Source organism: Rhinatrema bivittatum, chromosome 3 (genome assembly GCF_901001135.1).
Source record: "Rhinatrema bivittatum chromosome 3, aRhiBiv1.1, whole genome shotgun sequence".
In the NCBI taxonomy this organism is placed as follows: Eukaryota; Metazoa; Chordata; class Amphibia; order Gymnophiona; family Rhinatrematidae; genus Rhinatrema; species Rhinatrema bivittatum.
In genome coordinates this window covers 301,184,781-301,197,004 of record NC_042617.1, presented here as the reverse complement: position 1 = coordinate 301,197,004, position 12,224 = coordinate 301,184,781, and the positions used below count along the sequence as shown (strand labels likewise).

Here is a 12,224-nt window from a genome sequence, read left to right as displayed (position 1 = left end):
CCCCGCCCTCTCTCCCCCCCCCCCCAACTAAAGAAATCTGTGAGGAAATGCACCAATGCACCTCTACCACCGCCATACGTCAAGAAAGGGTGGAAGACAAAAGTCAGAATCACAGAAGTCTCCGGAGAAGGTTCTGGGCCTAGTCCAGTTCGCGTGCATGCTGGAACACTTTTAATTCCCTAACAAAGGGTCTGAAATAAGAAAGCCAGGCTTTCAACGTTTCCTGTGCATGAGCTGACGTCCCGCTGCGTGCCCAGCACACGTGGGGTGCAGGCTCACAGGGAAGGGAGTGGGAGGCGGACAGAAGGATTCCAGAGCGCTTGCGCTGTCCATGCTGTAGGAAAGGGGCCGGGGGCGTGGGAATGGTAGAATCTGGGAAACCCCTATTGGTGCTGTGGCCTACAACCGGGCTGAAAAATTGTGGCCTCACCGAGGCAGGGTGCTTCGTTGCTTTGGGCTGTTCAAGGACTTCGTAGAACCCTGCAGAGGAAAAGAAGAGAGAAAAAAAACAACTGAAAGCACCTTCGAAACTTTCACGGAGCAAAGGGCCTTTCCCCATTAACTCTCCTGTTTTGTTTCCCCCCTTCCTTCCTCCCTCAATCCCCTTTTATCTTCAGGAGAAAAACTGTCATCACGTGAAATTCTCCATGGCAGCACATTGGGAGGGGGGGGGGGGGGGAGGAAGGAAAGCTGGTCTAGGGCTTAGAGAAATGGGCTGGGACCCTGGAGACCAGAATCCAAATCCTTCCTCTGCCACTGTCATTTACTAGTACCTGGGGTAAGCCACTCTGCAGGCAGATTTCGGGAGCCCACCTAAGTACCAGTCTACAGTTACTTATTTTGTAGCCTATTTTCAAAGTGACAATAACCATGCACCTTGCACCTCCTGGGTCAGCTGAGCATTGGAAAATGCCTATGTACATCTCAAAAAATCAGACTCCTTAGTTACCCAGCTAGATCCTTTGCAAAACTGCCATCTATCGCTTACTGCCTCAGGAACCCACTTAGACTGTAAACTCTCGTGTGCAGGGACTCACTGTACTTGTACGTAATTTCTTATAAAGGATGCCATATAAATGCAAAATAATAATATTAATACAGATTGTACCTAAAAACGGTCCCAATTTTAAAAAATGATATTTTTTTAAGCTCTTCTTTATTTCGTCTCCCTGACCTCTCTTTCCTCTCCTCCGCTTTGGCACGTCGGTCCTCCCACGGACCTCATAAAACTGGCCCTTCCCAGCCGCCAGAATTCCAGAACATGGCCACGGCGGTCTCACTGACTTCTGCCACTCTCATTTCCTTAATTGTCAGCAGAGGCACTGGGCTCAGACTCCACTACCTCTTTCTTCCAAGTACGGTAATCCCCTCTCAGCAGCAAACGACTGCCTCACTGCAGCCCAGCCACGAGCTCCGTTCTTAAACATGGCCCACGTCTGTTCCTGTCCGTGAATGTCCGCCTCTAGTTCCTAGTCGTCCGAGCAAGGAAGACTTCATAGTAGCTGAAACCATTCTTACAGCGTGCGTGGGAATGTGTCGAGCGACCGGGGGGCCTGGCTGTCTCACAAGACCAGGAATGAAGATCTCCATCTGGTCTAAGGATCTTGTCCTAGCACTCAGGCACTGAACTCCAGCACTCAGCTAAATGGGATATTTTTATTTTTTTTTTTAAAGATGCCATTCTTCACTTATAAAGATAAGTAGTGTGCATGTGCACAGGGTGTCACTACCCGTGGATTACGGGTCACAAGGACAGGTTAAGTCAGTCTAGGAGGGAGCCAGATGTTAGCCACTTCCTAGCTTGAGGGGTTCTCAGTTTGAAAAAACCTTGAAATAGTTTGCTGGAAAACCAAGGCTGGCCCGTAAGATCCTTATGACCTGGATTCAGATGCCCCCACCCCCCCCCCCCCCCCTACATGTGCTTGGCATATCATGATCTCTGGGTTACCGACTGCCTCCGTTTCTTCAGGACAGACTGATCCAATCCTGGCGTTTTGCCTCCGTGCTTACATTTTCAGAGCTGCAGGAGCTGCCTGCATCTCTTCGTGGCTTGGTTTGCTCTGGCGATGGCTTCATTGAATGACAGTGGTCAGATCACCAGGGGACAGCGTGAAGGCATCATGCAAAACCATTTCACAAAATTATAACCCACTGTATGTTCACGGTTGAGTCAGGGTGTTATTATGGGTTCACAAGGGGGGTTTGCCAATTTTCAACTGTGAAAAAACTCCGAATACTTGGACTCACGGAGTCAAATTTTCAGCTTTGTCCTTCCACATGACTATTTATTTTAAACTTGTATTACTTGTCTTATTACTAGAAAACTGTGCACAAAGCAATCCCAAATATAAAAATACTAATTACATTTCATAACAGTTAGGAAAACGACAATCACTTAACAACTGCCACCCTTACCGTTAGGAAAACATGCATTTGATTTGAAGAGGAATCAAGTACTTGTCATTTATCCAATAGCTCATCAAAACCATCTTGCTGCATTGCTGTGGCTTATCCCTTGAGCCAGTTTTCAGTCTCATAGTAAGATGCCCACCACTGCCATCACAGGGCTGGTGCAAGGGTATGAGGTGCCCTAGTCAAAGCTTTACAGCCTTGCACAAACCATTCCCTCACATACAATTACAAATTATGCAGTTTTAACAGACTTTATATGGAAAAGGACATTCAAAGTACTGTACAGCCTTTTGAGGTATATTACACTGAAGATTTGGTACCAAAAAAACCCCAACTTGGAACCCATAAGGTATTAGGCCTATTATAACCAGTGTTGGATATGGGCTTGGTCGCCAGAAAGCCGTGAGTAAACTGAATTACAACTGCAATATTGTAAACCTCCCAAACCAAAAACAGTACTAACTGCAAGCATTCAAACAGTAAAAACCCTACCAAAGAAAAGACAGCATGTAAATATTACACCAGGCCCTAAACAGCAGTGCACCTCGTATTAGGAAAACAAAATACGCCAGGCTGCTATAGATCCCTACACAGAAACTACATGCCAGCAGAACACAGACAGACCCTAATCAAATATGGAAAAAGTGACCATAAAGTATAAACAGGAATGTGCAGTTGAAACTGTAGCAAGCCAGACTCTGTATATAGTGCAAGAATTTGTTTGTTACAAAAATACCCAATACAACCAAGAAATATAAAATATCTTAATAGTAAAACCATATTTCAATATGGTTCATAAATATTTCAAAAGAGCTGATGAATAAAATAACACCTGATAATTAATAACGCATATTCAAAATTTTTAAAATTTACCAAAATAGCAGACATATATAAAAGAAAGTCCATAAATTCAAACAAACGGGTAAAAATATCCTCTTCTCTCCATATCTGGGAACTTTTGATTTCCAGTCACCCTTAGATTGTCATGGGGGACAGGGAGAGTGCACATTTTAATCTCTTGTTCTCTCTCTCACAAACGTACTCTCATACGTGTTCACTCTCATGCACACTCCCTCTCTCTCTGACACACACATTCACACACATACAGGTTCTCACACACAAACCCCTCTTACATGCTCACTCTTTCATTCACACACTCAAATCAACTCTGTCCCTCACACACACACACACAGGCTTTCCCACACTCATTGGCTCTCTGTCACACACACTCATACACATAGTCTCTCACACACTCATTGGCTTTCTCTTCCTCACACACACACAAGCTCTCACATACTCACTTGGCTTTCCCTCACACACACATACACTCACTCAAACTCTCACACACTCACTGGGTCTCCATCCCTCTCTCTCTCTCTCTCACACACACACACACACACACACACACACACTCACTGGCTGTCTCTCTCCCCCCCCCCACACACACACACACTCTTACACATTCACTGGCTCTCTCTCTCCCCACACACACTCTTACACACTCACTGGCTCTCTCTCTCCTTCCCAGACCCACACACAGGCTCTCACTCATTTACTGGCTCACTCACAGGCTTTCACACACTGGCTTTCTCTCATTGGCTCTCTCCCCCTGACACACACAAACTCTCACACACTCAATGGCTCTCCATCCCTCATACACACACGCCGTAGCCCTCACACACACACACACACACACACACACACACACAAACAAGGTTTCACATACTCACTAGCACTCTCTCCCTCACACACACATGCACAGGCTCTCTCACACTCACTGGTGCTCTCTCCCTTCCCCCCCCCACACACACAAAGGCTCTCTCACACTCTGGGCCTCTGGTTTGGCACATGTCGGCCCCCATGGGCTTCTTGTTCTGCCATGCGCAGGATAGGAGGTGCCAGTGGCCTTTACTTGTTGCACCACAAGATAGAGAAGAGGAGAACTTCTTGTTCTGCTGTGGGTGGGAGGTGAGACAGCGACCTAGTGGGGCCTTTTCATATTTTGCTGTGGGTAGGAGGGGAGGTGCTAGCCCTCACACTGGGTCTTTATTTGTTGTGCCACAGGCAGGAGGTGCCAGCAGCCCCATAGGACCCTTTCATTGTTTGTCAGTGGGTTGGAGGCGAGGTGCCAGCAGTCACACTGAGCCTTTTCTTGAACTTGGGCCACCAATGGGAAGTGAAGTGCTGGTGGCTGAAATTGCAGCAGAGAGGAGGTGTGCTTGCATGCAGAGGCAGCTTTCTGGAGGTTGTGTAGTGCCACCATTGGCTATAGGGTTAAACCACAGCTCCTTCAGGCTAGGTGAGGAGATGTGGATGTCAAAATAGTTGCTGTGCTAGACTGGAGGATTAAACTCTGGACAATTTCCAGACATAATAGCCCTCTGTCTGGCTTCTGGACACTACCTTATAATTCTGTACTGCCCGGAGAAAATCCGGACAGTTGGCAACCCTAGTTCACAACCACCAACAGATGCCCACACTTTCGCTTGGGTGTCCGGTTGACTTGTAACTACAGGTTCTTCAGTTGGCACCATGATGGAAAAAAAGCAGCCTAGGCGGCTGAGCCCTCCAGTGCCATTTCATAGCTGTAGAAGAGTTCTAGCCCTACCACTAGGGACCCAATGCTTTACCCCAAGCTCCATGGAGTAATTCTCTTCTAATGGAAACCCTGAACTTGGGTCTGCATAGTAGCACAAACCATGGTCTCGGACCACCAAACTTTAAGCAAAAGAATGGACAACTTATTCTTGTGGTTAAAGCATATGCTTATGAGTCAGGAAAACATCCAGAATTTACTTCTGACCACCAGCTCTGCCACAGAGTTTCCATGTATGACCTTGGAAAGGATCATTTTAACTGCTCCGTGCCTCAGTTCTAATCCCAACTCTGTCACCAATGCTCTGTGTGTCACAGTGGGCAAGTCCTTTCTCCACCCTCCGTCTCAATCTATCTAAATATAATTAGATACTGCTTTAATAGTATTTAGGCATAAGATATTGTACACAGTTAAGGAAATGGTAGAAGACAGGGATCCATTTCTATGTCAGTGGTGTTCCCGCTTTCTTCTCACACAGCTGCACTCCTATTCAGCCTAGAGGTGGCTGCAAGTTCATTTCTGAAGTGCTCCGATTCAGGCTAGGACCCCAGTGGGATGAAAGATGACACGCAAAATGTAAATTATTCTGAAGTGATTTGCGCAGCACTCGCCAGAGCAGGCAAGGAAAGAATTTCCCCTGCAGGTCGCTAACTCCAATATTTATACAAGGAGGACAGATGAGATAATATGAAAGAGTTCTGGGCAGACAGCGGTTAAGGATGGGGAAACCCCTGCCCCTCCCCCCCCCCCCCCTTCTTGTACATCCTCAGTTTAAATTCACTCACTGAGGACATGGGACAGAAACCCTCACCTGTCCTACCTCCACAGGACTCTCTCACTTTGTCCATACCTGCAGTCACAGTACAGAGAAAAAAAGGCTTTGGATTCAGTCTTTTGAGATGGACTTACCAAGTGCTCGATGTGGCGTGCCGGGGCTGTCCTCCGCCTCTGGCGTGTGGGAAAGAGAGAAAACAAATTTAAGAGAGAGATTGATCGCCGTGCAAACTGCAGAGCCGGACCTCTTCCTGAGCAGCCAGGCTCGGGCAAGGGGCCAGACAGTGCAGGGGTCGCCTGCTGGAGCCTGGAATCCTGCACTCACCACCACCCACCCCTGATGTTAGAGCAAGAGAGAGAGAGAGGAACATGGCAAGGGGAGCGGGAAACGCGGGATGGAGAGGAGGGGAAGAGGAATGGAGAACAGGAATGAGGGAGAGGTAAACAAGGCTGAGCAAAGGGGAAGAGATAATGGACGGAGGAGGAGGAGGAGGGATGAAAGAAGAAGGATGTGTAAAGGTAAGATGGCAGCAGTTAAGGCGGAGCTGCCAGAGAACTCTTCTGCCACGAGTGACACACTAACCCATTCTGGGCTTTTTTTTCTAAGTATTCTGCTATTTCTCCTGTTTCGCCAATGCAAACGCTTATAGCTGGCAGAATGAAAACCAGAACCGGCTCGGAGCCCAATCCTCACCCTTCTGTGCAGCCTGACCATTGTGGGACCCCCCATGCACCACTGCTGCATTACCCCTCCCTTCCTCCCTATGCTGGCCACTGATCCTACCAAGCGACTTGCGATATCACGCTCCATCGTGTGCGGCACTGATGCTCTGGCAAAGGATTAATGCAGCACATGCTTTCCAACTCTCTCCCCCCCCCTCACTTCCCCAAAATCTGCAGATGCATCATAGGGGCCCCCTAAAGCATGCTCAAGGGCCCATATTTGATGCTTGGGAATGGAAGGGCAGATACAACAGAGACACCTGCAAGACCTTGACAGAGCAGCCCTGTGTCATCCCTTCTGTACTCAGGGAGATGGACATATCCTAACCAAGGACACCTGCAGCAGGACTTCTGATTACAGGACAACATGGAGAAGGACCAAGGTGGGGAAGGGGGGAGGCGTAGGTAAGAACTACAAGGACTGGGCATTGTGCCAAGATAGGAAAAAAGGACAGATCAAGTAGACAGGAGGTGCCGAAGGTAGGAAGAACAGGGAAGGTTATAAGCATAAGATGGACATAAAAGGCAGCCCGAAGATGGTCTTCTACTTGTGGTTAGAAGGAGCAAAAGGTGAAGGAGTCCAAAATTCAGAGTTAGCCAGATGACTTAGCCAGCTAAGGGGGTCATTTTCGTAGCGTATCGCACGCGAAAAGTCCCTTTTCGCGTGCGATACGCAGCGGAAACTTCGCAAGTGGCCAAAAGGTAAGAACCATTTACGCTGCCAGTAGCGTGCCCAATAGCACCACCTTTTACAATGGCGCTATTGGGTGCGAAAGCCGGCAGCGATCACACCGCAGAGGTACGATCACTGCCGGCTTTCGCAGACCCGCCCCCCACTTCACCCCCCCCCCCCCCGCCCCCTGTTACCGCTGGATTCTCTAAGATCTGCGACCTTAGAAAATCCAGGCCTAAGTTTGGTTGGGTCAAGGAGCTGCCCTAAAGTTAGCCGGCTATAGTTAGATAGCTAACTAATTAAGATAGCCGGCTGCATTCACTAGTGTGGCTGCACTGTTGAATATGCCTCCAAAGTTAGCCGGATAACTTTATCTGGCTGGGCTGTGTCTGAATATAGCCCTCAAAATGATATGTCAGCATCCCAGTTCTCGCAAAACAAATGAGAAAAGCTTGACTCCACCTGCCCTGGGTTTGAGCATGCAGCAGGAAGCCCTGCAGGGAGAGGGAGGGAGGGAGGAAACATGAGGTGCTGTCAGGCTATCTCCTCCAGGAGGAAGCACCTGCTCCTGCTTCCCGACCAAGTACCACGGGGTTAGAGGGAAAATACAGAGCCTACAGCAGAACCAGATCGCAGGAGAGGGGCCCGGCCAAGTCACATGCAATTCCCGTGTGCTGAGAGAGAGGGAGCCTCCCCAAGCACTCCGTGCACAAGGCATTCAGCGTCACATCTGACAGGCAGTCAAGTTCCATGAGCTGCAAATGTGCTGCATCTTAAAGTCATTTTCGCAAAAGGATACTATGACAATAGCGATGGTGGGCAAGGCGAGCAAAGAGCCCCGAAAACAAACACGACGAAAATGAAGAGGAACTGCTACCTGTGCTATGGGGCCTGTAATTAGGGGTTGCCGCCTCACCCCAGGTCAACCAAACAGGCCAAACCAGTCCCGGTTTTGCCCCATTGCAGGCATTTATTTAAAAGTTTTTATATACCGCTAATAAGATGAAAATAATCCATCTAGGTGGTTTACAGTAGCACATACATAATAATTGAAAGGATATATAAAAGACATCAGGACTATGGACTTGTAGCTCCAGTTCCTGTAAATTAGCAGTTCTTAGACCTGTCCTGGTGAGCCCACAGCTGCTCACATTTTCAGGATATCTACAATTAACATGTATGAGTTAAATTTCATACACTGGAGACCCAACATATGAACATACGATTTGCCATACAGAGTCCATCAAGCCCAGTATCCTGTTTCCAATGGTGGCCAATCCAGGTCATAAGTACCTGGCAGGATTCCAAGGGGTAGATAGATTTCAAGATGCAAATCCCAGGAATAAGCAATGGATTTCCCCAAGTCCACCTTAATAATGGTTAATGGACTTTTCCTCCAGGAACTTATCCAAACTATTTTTAAATGCAGCTACAGTAACAGCTTTCACTACATCCTCTGGTAACAAATTCCAGAGCTTAATTAATCATTGAATAAAAAAAATATTTCCCTTATTAGATTCTAAATGTATCACCTGGTAACTTCACTGTGTGTCCCTTGGTCTTTGTGCTTTTTGAGAGAGTAAATAACCGATTGTTTATTCATTCCATTCCCCTCATTATTTTATAGACCTCTATCATGTCTCCCCTCAGCCTTCTCTTCACCAAACCAAATCCTAACCTCGTTAGCCTTTCCTCATAGGGGAATTGTTTCACCCCCTTTATAATTTTGGTTACCCTTTTCTGTACCTTTTCTAATTTTACTATACCTTTTTGAGATGTGGTGACCAACACTGCACACAATACTCAAGATGTTAAGAACATAAGAAAATGCCATACTGGGTCAGACCAAGGGTCCATCAAGCCCAGCATCCTGTGTCCAACAGTGGCCAATCCAGGCCATAAGAACCTGGCAAGTACCCAAAAAAAGTCTATTCCATGTTACCATTGCTAATGGCAGTGGCTGTTATCGCACCATGGAGCGATACAGAGGCATTATGATATTCTCCTATTTATTCTCAATTTCTTTCCTAATTATTCCTAGTATTCTATATGCTTTCTTGGCTGCTGCCGCACACTGAGCAGAAAATGTTAACATATTATCCACGACGATGCCTAGATCCTTTTCCTGAATGACGACTCCTAATGTGGAATCTTGCATTGTGTGGCTATAATTTAGATGGCTCTTTCCTGTGTGCATCATTTTCTACTTGTCCACATTAATGTCATCTTCCATTTGCGTGCCCAGTCTCCCAGTTTCGCAATTTCTCAAAATCCTCTTGTGAATTAGCAACTTTGAATACATTTGTATCATCGGCAAATTTGATCACCTCACTCGTTCCCATTTCTAGGTCATTCATAAATATGTTAAAAAGCAGGGGTCCCAGCAAAAACTCATAATAACTTTTTCAAGTATAGTCGAGGTAAAAAGCCTGCGAGGGAGTCCATTGGATCATTAGATGATCAAGGCATAAAAGGGGCACTTAGGGATGACAAAGCCATAGCAGAGAGATTAAATGAATTCTTTGCTTCAGTGTTCTCTGAGGAAGATGTAAGAGATATACCCATGCCAGAAATTATTTTCAAAAGGTGATTATTCAGAAAAACTAAAATAAATTTTAGTGAAAGGACTGAGAAATGAAATTGCACCTGCTACTGGAAATTTGTAAACTATCGGTAACATCATCTATGGTAGCTGAAGACTGGAGAGTTGGCAATGTAACACCAATTTTTTAAAAAGGGATCAAGGGGTGAGCCAGGAAACTACAGACCAGTGAGTCTGACCTCCGTGCCAGGCAAAATGGTAGAAGCTATATCATAAAGAACAAAATTGCTGAACATACAGATAAGCATAGTTTAATGGGACAAAGCCAACATGGATTTAGCCAAGGGAAGTCTTGCCTCACCAATCTGCTACATTTTTTGAAGGCAAAAATTAACATGTGGATAAAGGTGAGCCAGTTGATATAGTGTATCTGAATTTCCAGAAAGCATTTGACAAGTGCCTCATGAGAGACTTCTTGGGATATTAAAATGTCATGGGACAGGGGGCAGTGTCCTCTTCAGGACTGCCAACTGGTTAAAAGATAGAAAACAGAGAGCTAAATGGTAAATATGGCCTTGCAGCTGGTGTACTCCAAGCACAAGGCAGCACTTCTCTCCCATACCCTCTGCTAAGGAAATAATGGAGGAAGCAGACTGCGGAAATTAGCTGTCCACCCCTCTATTCAATGGGAGACTTCCTAAAGTGACCGGTAAGGTCAGCCCCTGTCACATGGTAGGAACAATGGATGGCCCGAGCCATTTAAGATGGTGCCGGCTGTCCATTGCTCCTACCATGTGACAGAGGCTGGCCAATGGCACTGATTGCCCTTACCATGTGACAGGGGCTAAGGGCCATCGGTGCCATTTTGATTATTGGCAGCCAACGGCCCGAGAGTGGGAGATCGCTCCCGGGACCCCCGCTGGACCACCAGGGACTTTCGGCAAGTTTTGAGGTGGTCGGGAAGGTTGGGGGTTGTAATTAATTAAATTTGAAGGGTTGGGGTGTTTTTCGGTTTTTTGTTTTGGGGCAGCTGAAATAAAATTGGCCCAAACTGCGGGAAAACGAAATTTCCTGCGGCGGGCCGATAACGAAGGCCGAACCAAAAGGTTCGGCCAAATCACATCTCTAATAGCTCCAATTAAAGAAAAAACACAACATAAAATCACTCAAGCTTTTCAAAATTACTGTGATGCCGAGCAGTCAGGACTAGCCAGAGAACAGACTCCAGGCTGGACTCTGGAAAAAATCTTTAAAAGCTTCTTTATTGGTTAGCAATAATAAAGAAAAAACAGCTTAGCTGGTTTGCACAGTTCAACAAAACAATTGTAACTTACAATTCATTATCTTGAGGCTTCCGTCTCTCTCTGGGGCATCCCCCTCATCCCTCAGGCCCTGGTCTCTTATCCCTGCTTGCAGGAATCCACCCTATCCCAGAATCCCTTGCTGGGTTGGGAGTTAAGGAGGAGCACTACAGATGATTGTTCTAAGGGAGTTTTATATATGCTCCCTCACATACCCTCCCCCCTTATCTCGGTCTTGTCAGGCCAGGTGTCCAGCCATGCCCAGACTACTTCCTGGCTCTCTCATTGGTGACCCACCCCTGGATGGGCTGACCTGATTCTATGTGAGCTGGCTCCACAGGGCCGTAAACTGGGGACAATCGCGTACCAGAATAACCGGGTAAGGAAGCTCAGAAGGCCTCCCACTTCCATAATGGTTGACCTGCCGGGGTCGTCAACAAGACCCGACTGGTTGGGTATTCCTGTTTGTCCCGATGTATGCAGGTAAATGTCTCTCTTCTTGTGATTGATGCACTCTTTTTGAAGGAGGGCCTCCCGAACAAGAGCCTTGCCAGACCCAGAATCCACCAATGCTTCATCCAGTTCCACCTAAATCACGAACTCCATACACCACCGATGAGGAACATCCACTAAGCTACAATTTTGAAGTTCTGCGAACGTGTTTGCAAAGTCTTATTTCTATTTTTTGTTCTCATTCTGGGGTTCTGCTATTGCTGCCTGCTCTTTCATACATTGTTCTTCCAGCTTGGGTTCACATGCCATGTCATCTAACCATGGACACTCTTCAACGTTTTGGTCCACAGCCTTACAAAAGGAGTATGCCCACTGGGTGGTTTCGCCTTTAATCATTCCTTTAGAGGGCTATTTATTTTCGACCTTTCCAAATGGACTGTGGTCCTCCTGATGACCATTCCCTGCACAGGGGGCACAGAAGGAAAAATTGTCCACAGTTTCATTCCTGGGGTGGATTGAATTCCTAAAGGTAACTTTCTTCTTCTGGGGTGAGGATTTTTCCTGCTTTGGGGTTTTTCCTCTATCCCTAGAGATTTACATTCTAGTGTTGGCTGGGTTACTAAGCTGACATCCATAACTTCAGGTCCTTCAAATTGGCAGTCTTTTGCCAAATGACCTCTCTGACCACAGTTAAAGTACGTGGAAGAGACCTTAGGTTTTAGGTACAGAAGACGAGCTATTTGCTTCTGA

At 46.7% G+C, this 12,224-nt stretch overlaps 1 protein-coding gene across 8 annotated transcripts in view; it reads right to left on the bottom strand.

Moving 5' to 3' along the window:
* TNS2 (tensin 2) overlaps positions 1–12,224 on the bottom strand; it is a 146,321-nt gene that overhangs the window by 71,472 nt on the left and 62,625 nt on the right. For all 8 annotated transcript variants that reach the window (XR_003855568.1, XM_029595050.1, XM_029595052.1 and 5 more), the window contains exons 5-6: positions 5,918–5,956; positions 431–480 (exon numbers count right to left, since the gene is read on the bottom strand). Coding sequence is in view for 7 of the 8 variants with exons in the window: in XM_029595050.1 (XP_029450910.1) it covers positions 431–480; positions 5,918–5,956 (89 nt within the window). In the remaining variant the exon portion in view is untranslated. The remainder of the gene's footprint in view (positions 1–430; positions 481–5,917; positions 5,957–12,224) is intronic.